This window comes from Zootoca vivipara, chromosome 5 (genome assembly GCF_963506605.1).
Source record: "Zootoca vivipara chromosome 5, rZooViv1.1, whole genome shotgun sequence".
NCBI classification, from domain to species: domain Eukaryota; kingdom Metazoa; phylum Chordata; class Lepidosauria; order Squamata; family Lacertidae; genus Zootoca; species Zootoca vivipara.
The window spans coordinates 34,620,401-34,639,462 of record NC_083280.1 but is presented as its reverse complement, the minus strand read 5'-3'; the positions used below and the strand labels follow the sequence as shown (position 1 = coordinate 34,639,462).

The window sequence follows — 19,062 nt, the reverse complement described above, 5'->3', positions numbered from 1 at the left end:
TAAATCCGATGCAAGGATGAGCCCATGTTCTCCGAACCACGTCCGCAATTGCGAATGACCTCTTCACTGCAACATTTCAACCCTCTGTGCCCGCAGTCTGGTTTGTATATGTGGTGTCGCCAATGGGATGTCATGATCCCTGCAGCTGGCCCCGTCAGACAACTTGATTGATTAGAGCATCAGGAAGAGGAAGAGGCCTTTTCCTAAAACTATGAAGGATGGTGGGAATAGAGCAGCTGAAAACTAATCCTTAGGCACTTTGTGTTCTCTGCTGTAAAAGCCTCCATGTGGGAAGTATCGCTTCCAGTATTGCCCCATAGTCTGATGGGGGGACAACATGTGGTGGGAGAGAGTAAATCACACCTGTTGTCAGAAATACAAGAAAGCTAAACTGAAAATTAGCATTTACACAGAAGCCAGTTATTATTTATATATATATATATATATATATATATATATATATATGAGAGAATGATATTCCATTCATCCATGTAATAGCTAACACACAATGAATTACAGAGGCAAGTAAGTCCAGAGTTAACAAGACAGTCTAAAGCCGAAACAGTTAAGTAATGAAGTACGTAGCTCATTAGGAGTTGTACAGGGAAACACAAGTAAATCTGGTAGCAGTTTAGCCGGAAGCTGATGAAGGGCAGAAAGGCACTGCAAGTGAGATTGTGAAGCTGTGGCAGTATTGGTGTGGACCTACTCTGCTAAAAATAGCCAGAAGTATCTGGTGGCAGGATATGAATGAGGCAGCGGAATTAATGGAGAAACACTTTTGCAGGTTTGTGCAGAACTGCCCCGAACCTCAGAGCACAGAAGCAGTGGGAAGTGAAGACAAAGACAAAGCAAATGTTTCTTTGCCTTTTTTGCTTTCCTGATTGGAGAAAGGGGTGTGGCTGGCATGTGCACAGAAACCTCTGGCTTGGTTGTGTGACTTGAATGCAGCCTTCTGCCACACCTGTGGCCCCACCCACTTTTGCTTCTGGCCCAAGCCATCTCTGGCATGTGCTCCTGGAAGGTTGTCTGTGAGTGCAAGTGGCCCTTGGATACAAAAAGTTTCCCCATGCCTTGTCTTAGTACTGTCAGCCAAGATAGTGTGACTATCATTTCCCCTCTTACTCACACATGTCTCCATATTTCTTTCCTTGCTCTTTTCTCCCCTGTGTTGACTTTTAGACTCCATGTTCCAGATGCTTTCCCCCCTCCTTTTTCCAGCATCTTTAGATTTAGGGCTTGAATAACTCAGAGAAGCTATAAGCTATGCTGTGCAGAGCTACCCAAGATGGACAAGTCATAGTGGAGACTAAACGTCATCCAGCCCCTTCACGGATCACCGCTTTATCGTGGCGAAGGGGCTTGAATAACTCCAAGAAGCTATGAGCTATGCCGTGCAAGGCCACCCAAGACGGACAGGTCATAGCCAAGAGTTTAGACTAAATGTGATCCACCTGGAGAAGGAACTGGCAATCCACTCAAGTATCCCTGTGAAGAAAACTCCATGGACAAAGACAACAGGGATATAAAAGTCACGACGCTGGGAAATGAACCCCTCAGGTTGGAAGGCCTTCAACATGCTACTGAGGAAGAGTGGAGGACAAGTACAAGTAGATTCGGAGCTGATGAAGCAGCTGGGCAAAAGCCGAAAAGTCGCTCAGTTGTGGATATGCCTGGAAGCGAAAGGAAAGTCCAATGCTGTAAAGAAAATATTGCATAGGAACCTGGAATGTAAGAACCATGAACCTTGGTAAGCTGGATCTCAAAAATGAGATGGTAAGAATAAATATTGACATCCTGGGCATCAGTGAACTAAAATAAACGGGAATGGGCGAATTCAGTTCGGATGACCATCATATCTACTACTGTGGGCAAGAATCCCGTAAAAGAAATGAGGTGGCCCTCATAGTCAACAAAAGAGTGGCAAAAGCTGTCCTGGGATGCAATCTCAAAAATGATAGAATGATCTCGATACGAATCCAAGGCAGACCTTTTAACATTGCAGTAATCCAAGAAAGTGAAATTGACCAATTCTATGAAGACAACACCTTCTAGAAATGACACCAAAGAAGGATGTTCTCCTCATTATAGGGGATTAGAATGCTAAAGTAGGGAATCAAGAGATAAAAGGAACAACTGGCAAGTTTGGCCTTGGAGTTCAAAATGAAGCAGGGCAAAGGCTAATAGAGTTCTATCAAGAGAACAAGCTGGTCATCAAAAACACTCTTTTCCAACAACACAAGAGACGACTCTACACATGGATATCACCAGATGGGCAGCATCGAAATCAGATTGATTATATTCTCTGCAGCCAAAGATGGAGAAGCTCTATACAGTCAGCAAAAACAAGACCTGGGGCTGACTGTGGCTCAGATCATCAACTTCTTATAGCAAAATTCCAGCTTAAACTGAAGTAAGTAGGAAAAACCACCGGGGCCAGTAAGACACAATCTAAATCAAATCCCTTATGAATACACAGTGTAAGTGAGGAACAGGTTTAAGGATTTAGATTTGGTGGACAGAGTGCCTGAAGAACTATGGATGGAGGCTCGTAACATTTTACAGGAGGCAGCAACAAAAACCATCCCAAGGAAAAGGAAATGCAAGAAAGCAAAATGGCTGTCCAACGAGGCCTTACAAATAGTGGGGGAGAGGAGGCAAGCAAAATGCGAGGGAGATAGGGAAAGATACAGGAAACTGAATGCAGATTTCCAAAAAATAGCAAGGAGAGACAAGAGGGCCTTCTTAAATGAGCAATGCAAAGAAATAGAGGAAAACAACAGAATGGGAAAAACCAGAAATCTGTTTAAGAAAATTGGAGATATGAAGGGAACATTTCGTACAAAGATTACCATAATAAAGGGCAAAAGTGGAAGGACCTAACAGAAGCAGAAGACATCAAGAAGAGGTGGCAGGAATACACAGAGGAATTATACCAGAAAGATATGGAGGTCTCATACACCTCAGGTAGTGTGGTTGTTGACCTTGAGCCAAACATCCTGGAGAGTGACGTCAAATGGGCCTTAGAAAGCACTGCTAATAACAAGGCCAGTGGAAGTGATGATATTCCAGCTGAACTATTAACAATTTTAAAAGATGATGCTGTTAAGGCACTATACTCAATATGCCAGCAAGTTTGTAAAACTCAGCAGGGGCCAGAGGATTGGAGAAGTTCAGTCTACATCCCAATCCCAAAGAAGGGCAGTGCCAAAGAATGCTCCAACTACCGCACAATTGCGCTCATTTCACACACTAGCAAGGTTATGCTTAAAATTCTACAAGGCAGGCTTAGAGCAGTATGTGGACCGAGAACTCCCAGAAGTGCAAGCTGGATTTCGAAGGGGCAGAGGAACCAGAGACCAAATTGCAAACATGTGCTAGATTATGGAGAAAGCTAGAGAGTTCCAGAAAAACATCTACTTCTGCTTCATTGACTACGTAAAAGCATTTGACTGTGTCGACTACAGCAAACTATGGCAAGTTCCTAAAGAAATGGGAGTGCCTGATCACCTCATCTGTCTCCTGAGAAATCTCTATGTGGGACAAGAAGCTACAGTTAGAATTGGATATATTGTCTCCCTGCTTATTTAATTTATATGCCGAATCCATCATGCGAAAGGCTGAACTGGATGAATCCCAATTAAGATTGCCGGAAGAAATATCAACAACCACAGATATGCTGATGACACAACCTTGATGGCAGAAAGTGAGGAAGAATGAAAGAACCTTTTAATGAGGGTGAAAGAGGAGAGCGCAAAATATGGTCTGAAGCTCAACATCAAAAAAACTAAGATCATGGTCACTGGTTCCATCACCTCCTGGCAAATAGAAGGGGAAGAAATGGAGGCAGTGAGAGATTTTACCCACTTGGGTTCCATGATCACTGCAGATGGTGACAGCAGTCACAAAATTAAAAGACACCTGCTTCTTGGGAGAAAAGCAATGACAAACCTAGACAGCATCTTAAAAAGCAGAGACATCACCTTGCTGACAAAGTTCTGTATAATTAAAGCTATGGTTTTTCCAGTAGTGATGTATGGAAGTGAGAGCTGGACCATAAAGAAGGCTGATCAGCGAAGAATTGATGCTTTTGAATTATGGTGCTGGAGGAGACTCTTGAGAGTCCCATGGACTGCAAGAAGAGCAAACCTATCCATTCTTAAGAAAATCAGCCCTGAGTGCTCACTGGAAGGACAGATCCTGAAGCTGGGGCTCCAGTACTTCGGCCACCTCATGAGAAGAGAAGACTCCCTGGAAAAGACCCTGATGTTGGGAAAGATTGAGGGCACTAGGAGAAGGGGACGACGGAGGACGAGATGGTTGGACAGTGTTCTCGAAGCTACCAACATGAGTTGGAACAAACTGCGAGAGGCAGTTGAAGACAGGAGTGCCTGGCGTGCTATGGTCCGTGGGGTCACGAAGAGTCGGACATGACAAAACGACTAAACAACAACAAAAAGCATTCCTAGAAACTCTAGGATGCATTGACATGGGCCAGGGAGATCTGATTGACTTGCTTTAGGAAGGGGAGGGGAGGTTGTCAGAGGAGCAAGGGGGTAGTAATTTTATGGGGTGTTGGGAAAGGTTTTAGGGCAAGGATCAGAAGAAAGCAATTGGACAAGTTTGGGACAAGGAGAATAAAAGGTGCAGGTCTCAGATTGGCTCAAAATTAAAACAGAAACAAAGACAACTCTTGTCTTCTTGGCCATGAAAGAGTGGTGAAGGTTTTAAAGTGGTGTCAGCCAGGAAAAGTCTAAAGGCTTTAGAAATTGCTTCTAAAAAAAACCAGCATCCTGTTTCCAGGTGAATAAGGGATTAATGTAATCTTTTGGGCTCTACTGGATTAATAATTAATCTACTTGATTAATAATTGTGGGGAGGAGTGAATTGGAAGGAGTGCCCCGTGCAAGTGATAATATCTTCCCTTAACACTTCCAGATTGAGTCTGATGCTGTTCTGTTTGTTTTAAACTCACAAGTGATAAGGGGAGATAGCAGAGATTTACAGTAAAGGAGACAATAGGTTTATCATAGTTACAGGTAGGTAGCCGTGTTGGTCTTTTGCAATAGGTTTATCAGAAAGTGTTGTAACTCAGTTTGCTTCAACATGCATGATGAGCTTATTGTATTGGGGTCTGTTGATGCTCTCCAGACCAAAATCCCCTTCTCAGGCACAGACTACCATAGGATAAGCAGAGGAGTGGGGTAGGCTTCCTTTGTAACAAGCTCATTTCCCAGTAAGGATGATCCAGAATATAGGCCAGGCGTCCCCAAACTGCGGCCCTCCAGATGTTTTGGCCTACAACTCCCATGATCCCTAGCTAACAAGACCAGTGGTTGGGGAAGATGGGAATTGTAGTCCAAAACATCTGGAGGGTAGAAGTTTGGGGATGGCTGATATAGGCCCTAGTAGAAAAATTGGAATCTAATCCAAATGTTTAATAACCCTAGATTGCTGATCGGTGGTTGACACAGGTATTCCCCTAATCTCTTGACCCCTGCCTCCTGCTTTATTCCTGTTGTAGTTTCTGTGTTGTTTTAACGGGGCTTTTCCATTGCACATTTTAATAACGGTCATTTGTATTATAATATTTTAATGGGATTGTTTTATTGTGCACTTTAATTATGGTGTGTTTCTAATTACCCTGTATCTTAACAAAGTTGTTCAATTGGTTGTTTTTTTATGCTTTGTAAACCATTTAGAAGCCACGTGGGGATTAAGGAGTATATAAATTATTAAAATAAGAACAATATTTCCGTTCTCCCTACTTTCATAGATTTTGAGCTTGACGGTGAAAGGAACTTTCAGGTGCCTTTTGGAAGGCTTTGTGAGTTGGCTACCTGTGTATAACCCACCTTCATGGTCAGGAAAAGGTTGGGAGATGGTGGGAGGCTGTGCCATCAAGAGCATATGATGTGGAGGAGAGACTGGTCTCATTCGCATGTCACGGTAGATCATGTTTTATGGATTCCTGCGAAAGAGATCATTCCCACTTTGCTTCTCCCCTCAGGTGAGCTGAAAAGACAAGTCATGAGGTTTGTGAACCCTAGATTGTCTCTAGTTTCTCCTAAAGAAAAACAAACCTTAGCTTCAGATCATGGCTTGTTTCCCATGATCATGCATTTGCATGTTACAACAGGCCAAGCTTTGGCTTGTCGCTGCTGCTTGCACTAGTAGATGACCCTTGAGTTCCTTATTCTCTGATATGAATGCCATTAAGCATTGTGTGCAATGAAGGCCACTGTCTGCAGAATATAGGTGCCTGGTGGCTGCTGCAATCAAAGATGTGCACAGGATATTTTCTGTATAGAAGGCGTTTTTGAATTCATTTTTTCACTATAGATGTTTTGGATAACAGGAAATGCAGCTCAAGTAAACTTGAGCATCAGGTTTTTAAACTGTAGAAATCCATGATAATCATGGAGAATTAATAAATTGTTATATATATACTAGTATCTTGAAGCCCGTTAAAATAACGGGTGCTAGAACAGTGAGCTAAGGAAGGAAGGAAGAAAAGAGGGAGCAGGAGGGAGAGAGGAAGGAAAGAGGGGAGAGAAAGAAGAGTAGGAAAGAAGGAAGGGAATAAAGAAGGAAAGAAAAAGAAAGAGGGAGAGAAGACAGAAAGGTAGAAAGAAGGAAGGAAGGAGAGGGAAAGAAAGAATAAGAATGAGGGAGAGGAAGAAAGATGGGAAGGATGGAAGGAAGGAGGGAGCAGGAGGGAGAGAGGAAGGAAAGAGGGGAGAGAAAGAAGAGTAGGAAAGAAGGAAGGGAATAAAGAAGGAAAGAATAAGAAAGAGGGAGAGAAGACAGAAAGGGAGAAAGAAGGAAGGAAGGAAGGAAGGAAGGAAGGAAGGAAGGAAGGAAGGAAGGAAGGAAAGGGAAGCGGGGGGGGCCTTAATTCGGCACCAGAAAAGAGTGGGAAGGGACCCAGGGGCAAAAAGCATTTCCCGCGCAGCGTGAGGCCGCGGGTGTCGGTTTTTAAGGAGAGGTCCTCAGAGTTGCGCGTTAGCGGGGAGGTTGCTGAGCCGCGGCAAGAGGAGGTGGCGGCTTGCCGGGTCAGCGAGTCCTGAGCCTCTGGCACGCAGCAGTGCTCTGTAGCACTTTGAATCCTCCTCCTCCTGCCGTAGCTCGGGGCGCTCCACGCGGCGCTGCTGGGTGCTTTGTCGGTGCTTCAGCAGCAGCAGCAGCAACAGCAGCAGCCAGTTCCAGGCGTCGAGCCACGGCAGCAGGAGGAGGATTCAAAGTCCTACAGAGCACTGCTGCATCCCAGAGGCTCGGGACTCTCCGGCCCCTCCCACGGCGCTCTAGGCTGTTTGTGTCCCTGCGTCCGTTGTGTGCTTCCCCCAATGTCGTCGCGGCTCCCCCCACCTGCCTTTCCCAACCCACCCAGAGCCGAGCCCGCCTTGCCTCATTCCTTTTAGGCTATCTGAACCGCCGGGTGGGGAGAGGGGTTGGGATGCAGCGATGGGGAATGGCGGCTCCATCGCTCACTTGCGTCACAATCCCTCGCGGTCCCTTTCCCTCTTCCCCTCGCACTCTGCCCCCCCCCCGCTCGAGGGCACGAGTGAGTGCGCAGGGACGGGGAGTGCGCAGGGATTGGGCTCTGTGTGCGTCCAGTCCCTGTGTCTGTGGGGCACATGCAATAGGGAATACTGGACGCAAAGACACTTGCACTTTATTATATAGGATATATATAAAGAAATCCATGATAATCTTGTTTGGATCAGTGGTGAGGATTATATCTAGGAAAGGGATGTGTGAATTTTTGATGCTGCTATTGCACTGCATTTCATAGTTGGGTGAACAGAGCTGACCTTGTTTTTAAATTGCTCCAAGCATTCTTTGCCACTGGGCCGGAAGAGAGAGAGAGATGTGCTCTATCTCATGGTCTTCAGCCTGATTTGAGAATAATTCAAGAGAATGTGTGATTAGGTCATTTAACCCTACTGTAATGTCTATGACTAGATCAGTCTAGATTCGAAGAGCCACTGTTTTCACCGATCCTGGCCTAGTTCTCAAGATCATTGCCCTTGGTTTCAAAAAGGAACTGCAGCTAAAAAGTTGCCGTTCTCATGGAACAGTGTCCTGCAACAATCAGTGACATTCGCCACCAGTAAAGCCTTCCAGGCTGACTTCCCTGTGCTTTTCAAAGTGGCAACATGTATTAATCGCCACCTCTTTTGTCATTCCCAGCTTATTACTGTAGAAGAAAAGAAGTTTGTTACAGATCCGCAGTATAATTCCGGAACCTTAATTGTGTGGGATCCAGCACCATATCACTCAGGTATCCACGAGGTACGTTTGAGCGATGTGCATATTAAAATAATTGCCTGGAATTGCAGTGGATTCTGGGAGAAGGTTGTGGTCGTGCAGGAAATGCATGGTTCTGTTGTTGTAAAGACTCTAGTATCTCCTCCCACCTGACACCAGATTATTATTATTATTAATAATAATAATAATAATACCCCGCCCATCTGGCTGGGTTTCCCCAGCCACTCTGGGCAACTTCCAACTGAATATTAAAAACTGTACAGCATCAAACATTAAAATCTTCCCTAAACAGGCCCACCTTCAGTTGTCTTCTAAAAGTAAAATAGTTACTTATTGCCTTGACATCTGCTGGGAGGGCGTTCCACAGGGCGGGTGCCACTACCAAGAAGGCCCTCTTTCTGGTTCCCTGTAACCTCACTTCTCGCAATGAGGGAACGGCCAGAAGGCCCTCGGTGCTGGATCTCAGTGTCCGGGCTGAATGGTGGGGGTGGAGACGCTCCTTCAGGTATACAGGACAAAGGCCGTTTAGGGCTTTAAAGGTCAGTACCAACACTTCGAATTGTGCTCAGAAACATACTGGGAGCCAATGTAGGTCTCTCAGGACTGGTGTTATATGGTCCCGGCGGCCTAATCCTCAAATCAAAACACTTTGATGCTCCGTGTACAGTTCCACCAAGGCTTAGGGCAGCTATTGAATTATTGCCTACAAAGAAAACCAAAGGATAAAAGCACATCCCTTTAATTATTTCCACCACACACACACACACACACACACACACACACACACACAAAAACCAATTTAAAAACAAACAACCGCTGGATCTATTTCTCTGCAGTTTGGCAGATTTCTTGTCTAGCAGCATCTCTCTCATGTCTACAATTTTCAAGCCAATTGCCTGCAAAACACTTGAGATTTAAGTGATGCACCTCAGAGCTGCAAAGGCAACCCTCGCGGAACCACTGTAGCTGTCCTTCTGAAATTCAGCAGGGTTGATCTGTTTGGTGTGGGGACGTGATTTTTTAAAAAATAAAAATAAAAATAAGAGCATCTCTGAATCAGGCTTCTCTGTTTGGAGACAGTTTTGCTAGTATTTGTAGAAGAGCCACAATTCTTTTTTGCTTTTGGTTTCAGTGGTACAAAAAACCAGACTACAATTTCTTTAAAAGCTACAAGAACTATCGGAAAAGGCACCCGGAACAACCTTTTTATATCCTGAATCCCCACATGCAGTGGCAGCTCTGGGATATTCTTCAAGAAAACTCACCAGAGGATATTCAGCCAAATCCTCCATCTTCAGGGATGCTTGGTACGTTGTTTGCAGGATAAGTCCTGGGTTTCTTCTCTGGACTACCGGTGTATGAGTGGGTGTTACCTATCTTTTCATATAACAGTGAACTTGAGCAGTTGAGTGCCTGTCAGTAAGAGAAGGGTTTCTACATACTTGGGGAGCTCTGTTTGCATAAGTATATAGATTTGTAAATTAAAGGAAAAGCCACCAAAACAGCCAGGTAAGAACCTCTGAGCTAACAAAATGTTGGTGGCAGTTGAGCCAAGGGAGTAAAAAAAGGGTTTAAGTTTAAGGGATCCAAAAATTCAGTAGAATAAAGTCTCTGGTTGAGAGCAGCCGAGACATGGAAGAGAAAATAGAGGTCAATCCATTGCCCTCGTTTATTCCTTTCCCCATAAAATAGACTGCTAGATTTGTTAACAAATGCTCATTCTGCAACTTCAGTCTATCCCTGACCTCTGTTATAAGGTGCTGCCCACCCCTCTTGCCTCCCTCGAAAACACACTTGCTTAGTGAAGCCTTTGACACCACCCTTTAGCATACCGTACCTTACTGCTGGGATAGTCCTGCTGGTGTGCCCAGATGTTGTCGGCTCCCAATTCTCATCAGGCCCAACCAGCCTGGTCACCAACATTTGGAGGACACTATATTGGGCAAACATATTATTTTCCTGTTGGCACTTGCCTCCATCTTTTGAAACCAAGGATGGGTGATATGTGTTATGTGTTCCTCCAGATGTTGTTGGATTCCAATTCCTACCAAGCCCTGCCAGCATGCCCACTGGTTAGGGAGGGTGGGAGATGTAGTCTGGTGTCATGTGGAGGGCCATATAGTAAACACTATTGGGTCAAGAATCTGCCTCTTGTACTTGCACCATGCACACAGAGGAAATTATTATTATTATTATTATTATTATTATTATTATTATTATTATTATCTTCTTTAGCTAACAGTTAGTGTTTGGCACACAGCTTGAGCTGCTTCCACCACAGGAAAGAGGCTGGTTTTCTCTGGATGAAGCATTCTTTCTTTTCTTTTTTTACACAGGTACACATACACACACACCCCTTACTTGCAGCTAAATAACTATAACAAAATGATAATCCCATTAACACCTCATGCCATTTCCCACACTCCTAAGTATTACCGTATTTACTCGAATCTAATGCACACTTTTTGGGGGACAGATTATGTTGCGAAAATTAAGATGTACGTTAGATTCGATGGTGCATTGTTGTTTAGTCGTTTAGTCGTGTCCGACTCTTCGTGACCCCATGGACCATAGCACGCCAGGCACTCCTGTCTTCCACTGCCTCCCGCAGTTTGGTCAAACTCATGTTCCTAGCTTCGAGAACACTGTCCAACCATCTCGTATGTTTTTTTAAAAAACTCTCACCACAAGATGGCACTATTGCATAGTAAGATTCTGACACAAAAGAGGGCATGTTTCAGAGCTGAATTCTGTTGCTGTGCTTGAACTGAGGCACAAATATTGCCTTGTCTTGCTGCACAGTGAGATCCTGTGGATGGCAAAGACAGTGCTTCAGGGAAGCCCAACTTGACTCAAACCTATTCCATGCTAGTGCAGAAAAGGGGAAGGGTATGATTTACCTCTTAGGATGTCCACATAGCATGACTGGATGCTGCCCTCATCATCAGCGCCAATTCAGAAGAGTTGTTAGTGAACATTTCCCTGCAGCATGACAGCTTTGTGAAGCTTCTCTTCTGCCTCGGGATAAAAATAATCTGTTTTTCCACTGTTAATCATCAGAACTGCACCTTTTCCAGTAATGCGTTGTGAATATAAATCATAAATGGCTTTGAGGAATTGTGGAAAATAAATCTGCCAGGAACTGCTATTCACGGAAGCCCATGGTACAGATTGTATCATCATCCTCAGCAGCATCATTGTATATAGTGCTAACAGTATGCATGGCAATTAGCAAATGACAAGAGGAGAGGAGAGGCTCCCACCCGAAAGGAACTTTGCAATCAGAAATTTGACACAAGGAAAACCGAGAAAGGCAAGGAGGCATGTGTGTGTTTGTGTGTAAACAGTGAAAGATCATGCAGTTGCATGTGCTTGGGCTTAGTTAGAGGCTCACTTCCATTATTATTAAAAGTAATTTATTAATTGTCTTCTAAGCCACTGTCTCAAGCTGATTTACACATAAAATAATTTAAAACTGTTCACAACACAACAAATATGTTTAAAGCAAGGCTAAAAACCCTAACAAATGGACACTTGTGATATAGTCCCGTTTATCCAATTGGGAAAACTTGCCAGAACAGAAATATCTTCAACTATTTCCACAACCTCCCAATAAAGTATAAATAGTCAAGTCATATCTTGATAGAAGTGCTATTTCCCAGGACAGGGGCAGCCACACTAAAAACCCTGCTCCGAACTATTGCGGAGTGAGCTTCGGCTATTTTTGGAACTTGTGGGAGATCTCTCCTGCAGACCACAGCAATCTGCTGAATATGTAACAGATAGGGTGGCCTCTCGAGTAACCTGGTCTCAAGCTAGCCTGGTACATAGCTGCCAAGTCTCCCGTATTCCCCGGGAAACCCCCGTTTTTCCAGCTGTTCCCAGCCGAAAAAACGGATTTTTTTGTTTCCCCCCCCCCCGGTTTATTCTGGCGCGGCGGCCATTTTGGAACTGCGCGGAGCATGCTCAGAAGCGACTTTTGATGCTGCTCTGCCCAGTTCCAAAATGGCTGCAGCGCAACTTCTCGTGCGGCGGCCATTTTGGAACTGGGCAAAGCAGCATCAAAAGTCACTTCTGAGCATGCTCCGCCCAGTTCCAAAATGGCGGCAGCTCTACTTCCGGTCTGCTACTTCCAGTCCGATTTTTCAAGAAGGAACTTGGCAGGTATGGCCTGGTAGCACATTGGTTCCCAGTACAAATCCCCAAAGATACCTGGCTGCCATTTTGTGGACCAGCTGCCCCCTCCAGATCAACTCCAAGGGTAGGCCCACACACAGGACACTGCAGTAATCCAACCGTGAGGTTACCAGCACATGGACAACTGTGGTCCAGCTATCCTGACCCAGGAATGGCCGTAGCTGTCTTATCAACCAATGTTGATCTCGGGCGCAGGAAATGTGGGTGTGGTCACCCAAAATGGCTACTCCTTGGGCCTGGTAGGTTGAAGATTCCACACCACTGTTCTAGGAAAGGAACTTGCCTCATCTGGCCATTAGTCAACCTCAAAGGAAGTGCTTTAGATAGGAAAATGAAAAGCAGTGCCACTGGTTGTGTTTGATTTACCAACGTTGTGATAAGTCAGGAGTATGCAGCTGGCCCTTCCATCTCCAAAGACCCCCGTCCCCCCCCTGCCCTGAGCATCTTGGGACTCTCAGCAAAGTCTTGTGATGTGGAGGAAGGGAGGAATAGAGGAGGGAGATAGGGCAAAGGCAGATTGTATGAATGGCACGCCTCCCCTCCGCTCAGATAAGGAGCCTCCTCCTGATTTCCACCTTGCACCCAAGCCTCCTCACATCACAGGTTTTTTACGATGGTCAAAGAACAATAGCTGTCTGGAGAGGGATTCCCCCCTGCACAAGTTAAGCATGTGATACAATCAGCCTCTGGGGACGCGGGTGGCGCTGTGGTCTAAACCATAGAGCCTAGGGCTTGCCAATCAGAAGGTCAGCGGTTCAAATCCCCGTGACAGGGTGAGCTCCCGTTCCTCGGTCCCTGCTCCTGCCCAACTAGCAGTTTGAAAGCATGCCAAAGTGCAAGTAGATAAATAAGGTACCGCTCCGGTGGGAAGGTAAACAGCGTTTCCGTGCACTGCTCTGGTTTGCCAGAAGCGGCTTTGTCATGCTGGCCACATGACCCGGAAGCTGTACGCTGGCTCCCTTGGCCAGTAAAGCGAGATGAGCGCCGCAACCCCTGAGTCGTCCACAACTGGACCTAATGGTCAGGGGTCCCTTTACAGGCCTCTGAGTGAGAAAACCTTGTGATCGTGGCTCGTTAAGAGAATGTCTGTCACTACACGTACCTGTGGGGAGTTTTGTACAGCAAAGGGGAAAGCCCACTAGGTGGCAGCACAGCTCCAGCTTGGGAATAAATGGTACTGTACAAGCAATTCCCCTTATGCTTTATGTTACCATTTGCTGTCATCCGGTTTCTGACATACAGCAGAGAAATGACTTTTATCCATATTCTGGTGCAATCATAGCCGTAGAACAGTGTTCAGTTACAACAATCAGGGGCAGAGAAGAGGCCATCTCCAACAATATCTACCAGGCCTTCTGGATTCCCAGATCCCATTATTCCTCACCACTGGGCATACTACTTGGGCAGGATGGAATCTAACAACATCTGGATTGCCACTGCTTCCCCATCCCTGCTGTAGAGCCTTCAGCTCAGGCTTCCCCAAACTTCGGCCCTCCAGATGTTTTGGACTACAATTTCCATCATCCCTGACCACTTGTCCTGTTAGCTAGGGATCATGGGAGTTGTAGGCCAAAACATCTAGAGGGCCACAGTTTGGGGATGCCTGCTTCAGCTCCTTTTGTTTAGGTTTCTAGACAAAATAAAACATCAAGAAAACCTCCTTTCTTCCCTCTGCATTGCTGAGGATTTCATACACACACACACCCCTTGTGATTTTTAAACCCTGCCTTCAGGTCACCCATTCTGCCTTGTCCGTTTATGGATCCTTTGTCTCTCTCCCCTCCCTTTCTAGGCATTGCTCTCATGATGAACTTCTGCGACGAAGTGGATGTTTACGAGTTTCTCCCTTCCAAAAGGCAGACAGACGTTTGCCATTATTACCAGAGGTTCTATGACCAAGCCTGCACTATGGGCGCCTACCATCCGCTGCTCTTTGAGAAAAATATGGTGAAGCACCTTAACCGAGGCACAGATGAAGATATTTACATTCACGGGAAAGTTACTCTAACTGGCTTGAGGAATGTGCAGTGTTAGACCTGTGAATCCCCTCTTCTGGGCTTGGAAAAAACCCTTCTTGAATCACAAGGCACTTTTTAATTTGTAACTTTTTTAAAAAAAAAATTCTAAAGGTGGGCAACCTGTCGACAATTAACAATTCTTCCGTGCAGTACGCCTTAATTTGTAACTGCAGGGTGGGTTGTTTCTACTAAAAAGCAGGCACAAGAAAGCTCTAGCTGAGGCCTCCATTGTTTAGGAACATCTTCATGTTTCATTGCTCTCTGTCTCAGAACACTCCAGTCCTTAACTCAGGAACACACAAAATCAGGGCTGTGAATTAAAGTTCATTTTGGACCGAGAATTCTGCATCTCTGAGAATCTGTTTCTCTCGCCACTTCTGCTCCCCCCCCCGCCCCCCATTTGACGGGTTTCTATCTCTCAAGGTGGGAGGCTAGATTGTGGGCACGCAATCGATGCAAAATGAATTTAGAAAGTAGGGATGCGGAAGATGTCCAGCGATTAGGAGTCAGGGCGCCTGTGACTATCAAGCTCTTAGCGGTGTCTGCTCTTGGTTGTTGGACGCCAAGGCAAAACCTCAATGAAGCTTGCTCCCAGGTAAGTTGGCATAAGATTGCTGCCATAGTTCTCCCCCTTCCCCCCCCAAAAAATATCTCTAAATACATTATCTGATGTAGCATTTCAAAATGTTCCAGAGAAGTCTGTGGGGAAGGGCAAGGCACCAGAATTCAACTGCTGAACTGTCATAGTGACAGAAGGTTCAAACTAATGAGCGAGTTTTGAGGCCAAGATTTTATAGGCCTGGGTGAGAAGGGATTGGCCTGTGAAGCAAGTACCGCAACCTAGGTGGCGACCTTGCAGTGTAGTGCTTAGTCAGCCAGGTGTTCGGAGGTGATCTGAGCAGCACAGGGCACCAGGTCTTGACCCTTGGGTCCCTCTGACACCATACCCCTGTCATAGCTAAGAGTCCTTCGTAAGACACGCAGAAGTAGAGAAACTCTGAAATGAGCAAATGCACAATTTGGTTTCATTTTCTTCATTTACGCTGGTGTGCAGAATTCCACTTCTCTGGGCGTGGAAATTTCATGTTGTTTTTCTAGCGAAGAGTCTATTCAGAGCCTGAATGTAGCTAAGTAGACCTGAGGATTCCTCTTTCTTACTACCCCATGCCTGGACTAAAAACCACACATTCAACAAATCTGTGTCAAAACATGTAAAAAGTGTGGTTAGGAATACATTTGAGCTGCTATTAGTGGGTTGTGTATTTTATTCCCTCTGCAAATTTTTGAGTGTTGTGGTTACAGAAGGGATATTCTGGGTATCCGAGACATCCTTGCCCATGGAAATCAAGAGAGTATCTCTGTTGTACTGCGAACGGACACCTGCAAGACACTGAACAGTCATGTCGGCTGGATGCTGGAGATGCTATAAAGTGCCAAACTCTGTGGAGTGCTTATGATACGATATATTAATAGCACTTCATATGTTGGTCAGATGAACTCAGTGTGGTACGCAGGGGAAAGAATTGTGACCAGGGTTTAAACACACTGCTCCGAAGTGTATCTATCCACTCCTGAGGTCCCTGAAGACAGAGCCAAGAAAAAAAGTTACCAAGGGAATTGTTTTCCTATGTCTTTCCACAGCAAAGATGCTTTTGAAACAATCTACTAGTTTCATTTTTAAAATAATAATTTAATATAATTTCTCCCCTGGTTTGTCTTTCCACAGTACCCAAAATTTACAGCTACCTATTTCAGAAAACCTGGCAATTGCAATGACAGAGGTATAGCCATGCTAGAGGACTAAGGGCTAGCTCAGTTGCTGTTTGGAAGTGTGCCATTCCTGCTCTAGTTGCTTTGGGGTGGCATGGCACCCCATGCCTGTGACTGGAAATTAACCCTTGACAGATATGCCGCCATGTGCGCTGGGGAGGTAAAATCTTAAAAGCCATGGCAGCCTTGTTATTTTATGCAAATATGTGAATCCACATGAAGATGCCATTTAATCTTGAGCCTGCAGTACATTGCAAGTGTAACAGCTAGGGTGCTACTGGATTCAAATGTGATTGATAGAAGATAATACCTCCTGCCACCACCTCTAATACGGCAAAAAGTCCTGCCATTTAAAACCAACTGGGTAAAGTCCTGCCGTTGATTAGAGCTGTTTCCATTTTCTTTAATCAGGTTAAATTTTTAGATTTGGCCATTGCATTATTCAAGATACAATCAGTTTCATCATCAAGGGTCTGTTGCTTAGATAACTTTACTTCATTGCCTCTTTCTCCCATCTTTTACGACGTTCCATACTTTTCTTCCTCCTGTCTTCCTATTTCTTTCAGTGCTCTTCATCTCTTCCGGTCCCTGGAGAGTTCTCAGTAGGGTCAAACCTTTGTCTCTGACTTTTCTCATTCCACCATCACTTTCTGGCTATTCTCATTCAATCAGAAGTCTTTTGGCTGCCTCCCTTGTGCTGATAACTCCCCAGTCTGTTTTCTCTGATTGATCTCCCTCTCCCAACCTCATCTAACCTGTAGATGTCTCAGCACAAAGGTGACAAGCCTTGTTCCAGTTTCTCTGCTGGAATTCTGCCTCACATCTCCGAGACCAGTGAATGGCGACCTCGGTGTTTACTTTTTCAATACAATCCTCTTTGCTCTAGGATTTGACATGAATGGGAACTTGGTTCCTAAGCCAAATTGCCACCTGAGGAGGGGGCAGTTTGTGGGGCCAGGTGAGAGGGTTTAGGAAAAAATGGGTCCAATTTGCACTTGAACTACAATTCACAGGACTGGAGAAAGAGAAGGGGGGTGATAACTTGAGAAGGTAAAAAACTGTGCAAGAGAGCAGGGAAGGTTTCAGAGGCTGTGTGAATGGGAGGGCAGGGTGTGGATGTGAGAGAACAGTGTGTGTATATTTGTGTGAGTGGGGTGTGTATTTGGCATTCCCCCCCCTCCACCTCTGGCACGTGCCCCACAAAAGTTTCTCTCTGAGGAAATGTCACCCTCAGGCTGAAAATATTTCTCTACTACTTGTTCCTTCTCAGCATCCACATGCCCTTTCCCCCTTTTTTTGCACCCGCTACTAGACCTCTTTTCCATATCTAGTGGTAACCTTGTAATTGCTGTGAAAATGAGCCGTTTTTAAGGGGGGGTTAAAGTCCATTTTCTGCCGTCCAGTCCATTTTCAATTCCTCTTTTAAAACTGCCATTATCCCTTATAGCCAGTGCTATTTTTCTAGAAAAAGAGGTGCTGGAACTCACGATGAATGCCTCCGTTGTTCTCTTAGAATAGCAATGGCGCCCACCTGAGAGGTGCCAGAACTGAGTTCCGGGGAGTTCCAGCTGAAAAAAAGCCCTGCTTTTGATATGATCAAATGCCCTTCTCCTCAGCCTCTGTATTGGCTCAGTTTGAAGCCCCTGGTACTTATTTGAAAGCTATTTGCTGCTTCTCAAAGCATATACCATGCATAAGAATGTACACCAAGTGAGTTCATGATCTATGGTATATGAATATCAGAGAGGAGCAGTTGAGGTTTGGTTCAATGCATGTACACACACCTATTGCTACAGTTTTCTGAACAATGCCCAGCAGACCAAGGATAGTCACAATTTATTAGCAACAACAGCAGAAGACTCTACCTGGATAGATAGAGATATTGAGTGGCTTTCCATTAATCTCCGATGATCCAACAGCAGGATAGAAGCTGCCTTATAAGAAGCACTGTTTAGACAAGCCAGTTTTGAGACTTTCCCTTATTTTGTACTGTGAAGGAAATGATGTGACTTGATCATAACACTGTAATTTTGACTACTCCCCCTCAATAACGCTCTCTATTTAATTGTGGCTCCATACACACACAAAATGGCATATGGAATGACTACTTTACTCCCAAGGTTGTGTTTGTCAGTTTTATATACATGTATAGACTACTTTTCTCAAGAAAGGTTTGCTTTTTCCCCCAATGTGAAATGAAAACACAGAACCTCGTCTATGTGATTTGTCAACAATGATCTTTGAAATTGATTGAAATAATTCTGAAGGACCCAAAGATGTAAAATTTGTAATAAAGATTTTGTAAAATGTTTGTTTCTGTACTCATTTAATCGTTCAGTATTCATTGTTGATGTTTTTCTCTTTTCCAATTCCATCAATCTGATTGTTTTAGTCACACAGATGGCAATAGACCAGGAATGGGGAACCGAGGCCGAAATGCAGCCCACCAAGCCTCTCTTCCTGCCACACACCCTCCTTACCCACACCATTACTGGACCTCCTCTGCATCCTCCTTGACAGCTTTTGAATGTATCTTGTACTCTGAGAACGCCTCTCTCTTCCCTGTATGGAGAACAGAGAGGAATATAAGTATATGCTGAAACTAGCCTAATGTACAAGGGTAAAAATGAGTTACTCCACCCACTTTTGCCTCTGGCCCTGACCACAACTGGTCCACAAAAGTTTGCCAAGAAGGCAATGTGACCTTCAGGCTGGAAGAAGCCCCTGCAGCAGATGCTTAGGACTCCCATCTTGATCCATTTTTGCTTTCAGCCAGTTCCCTGTATACATTCTTTCCAAAGCAGTT

General features: G+C 44.9%; 1 protein-coding gene across 2 annotated transcripts in view; it reads left to right on the top strand.

Annotated features, from left to right (window-relative positions):
- ST6GAL1 (ST6 beta-galactoside alpha-2,6-sialyltransferase 1) overlaps nt 1-18,567 on the top strand; it is a 78,185-nt gene extending 59,618 nt beyond the window's left edge. The window contains exons 5-7 of one of the 2 annotated variants that reach the window (XM_035132380.2): nt 8,194-8,295; nt 9,404-9,578; nt 14,261-18,567. In XM_035132380.2, the coding sequence (XP_034988271.1) occupies nt 8,194-8,295; nt 9,404-9,578; nt 14,261-14,502 (519 nt within the window). In that variant the 3' untranslated portion in view covers nt 14,503-18,567. Of the gene's footprint in view, nt 1-8,193; nt 8,296-9,403; nt 9,579-11,331; nt 12,204-14,260 lie in introns of those variants that run through there. The other variant, XM_060274569.1, reaches the window with a different exon arrangement.
- The last annotated feature ends 495 nt before the right edge of the window (nt 18,568-19,062 follow it).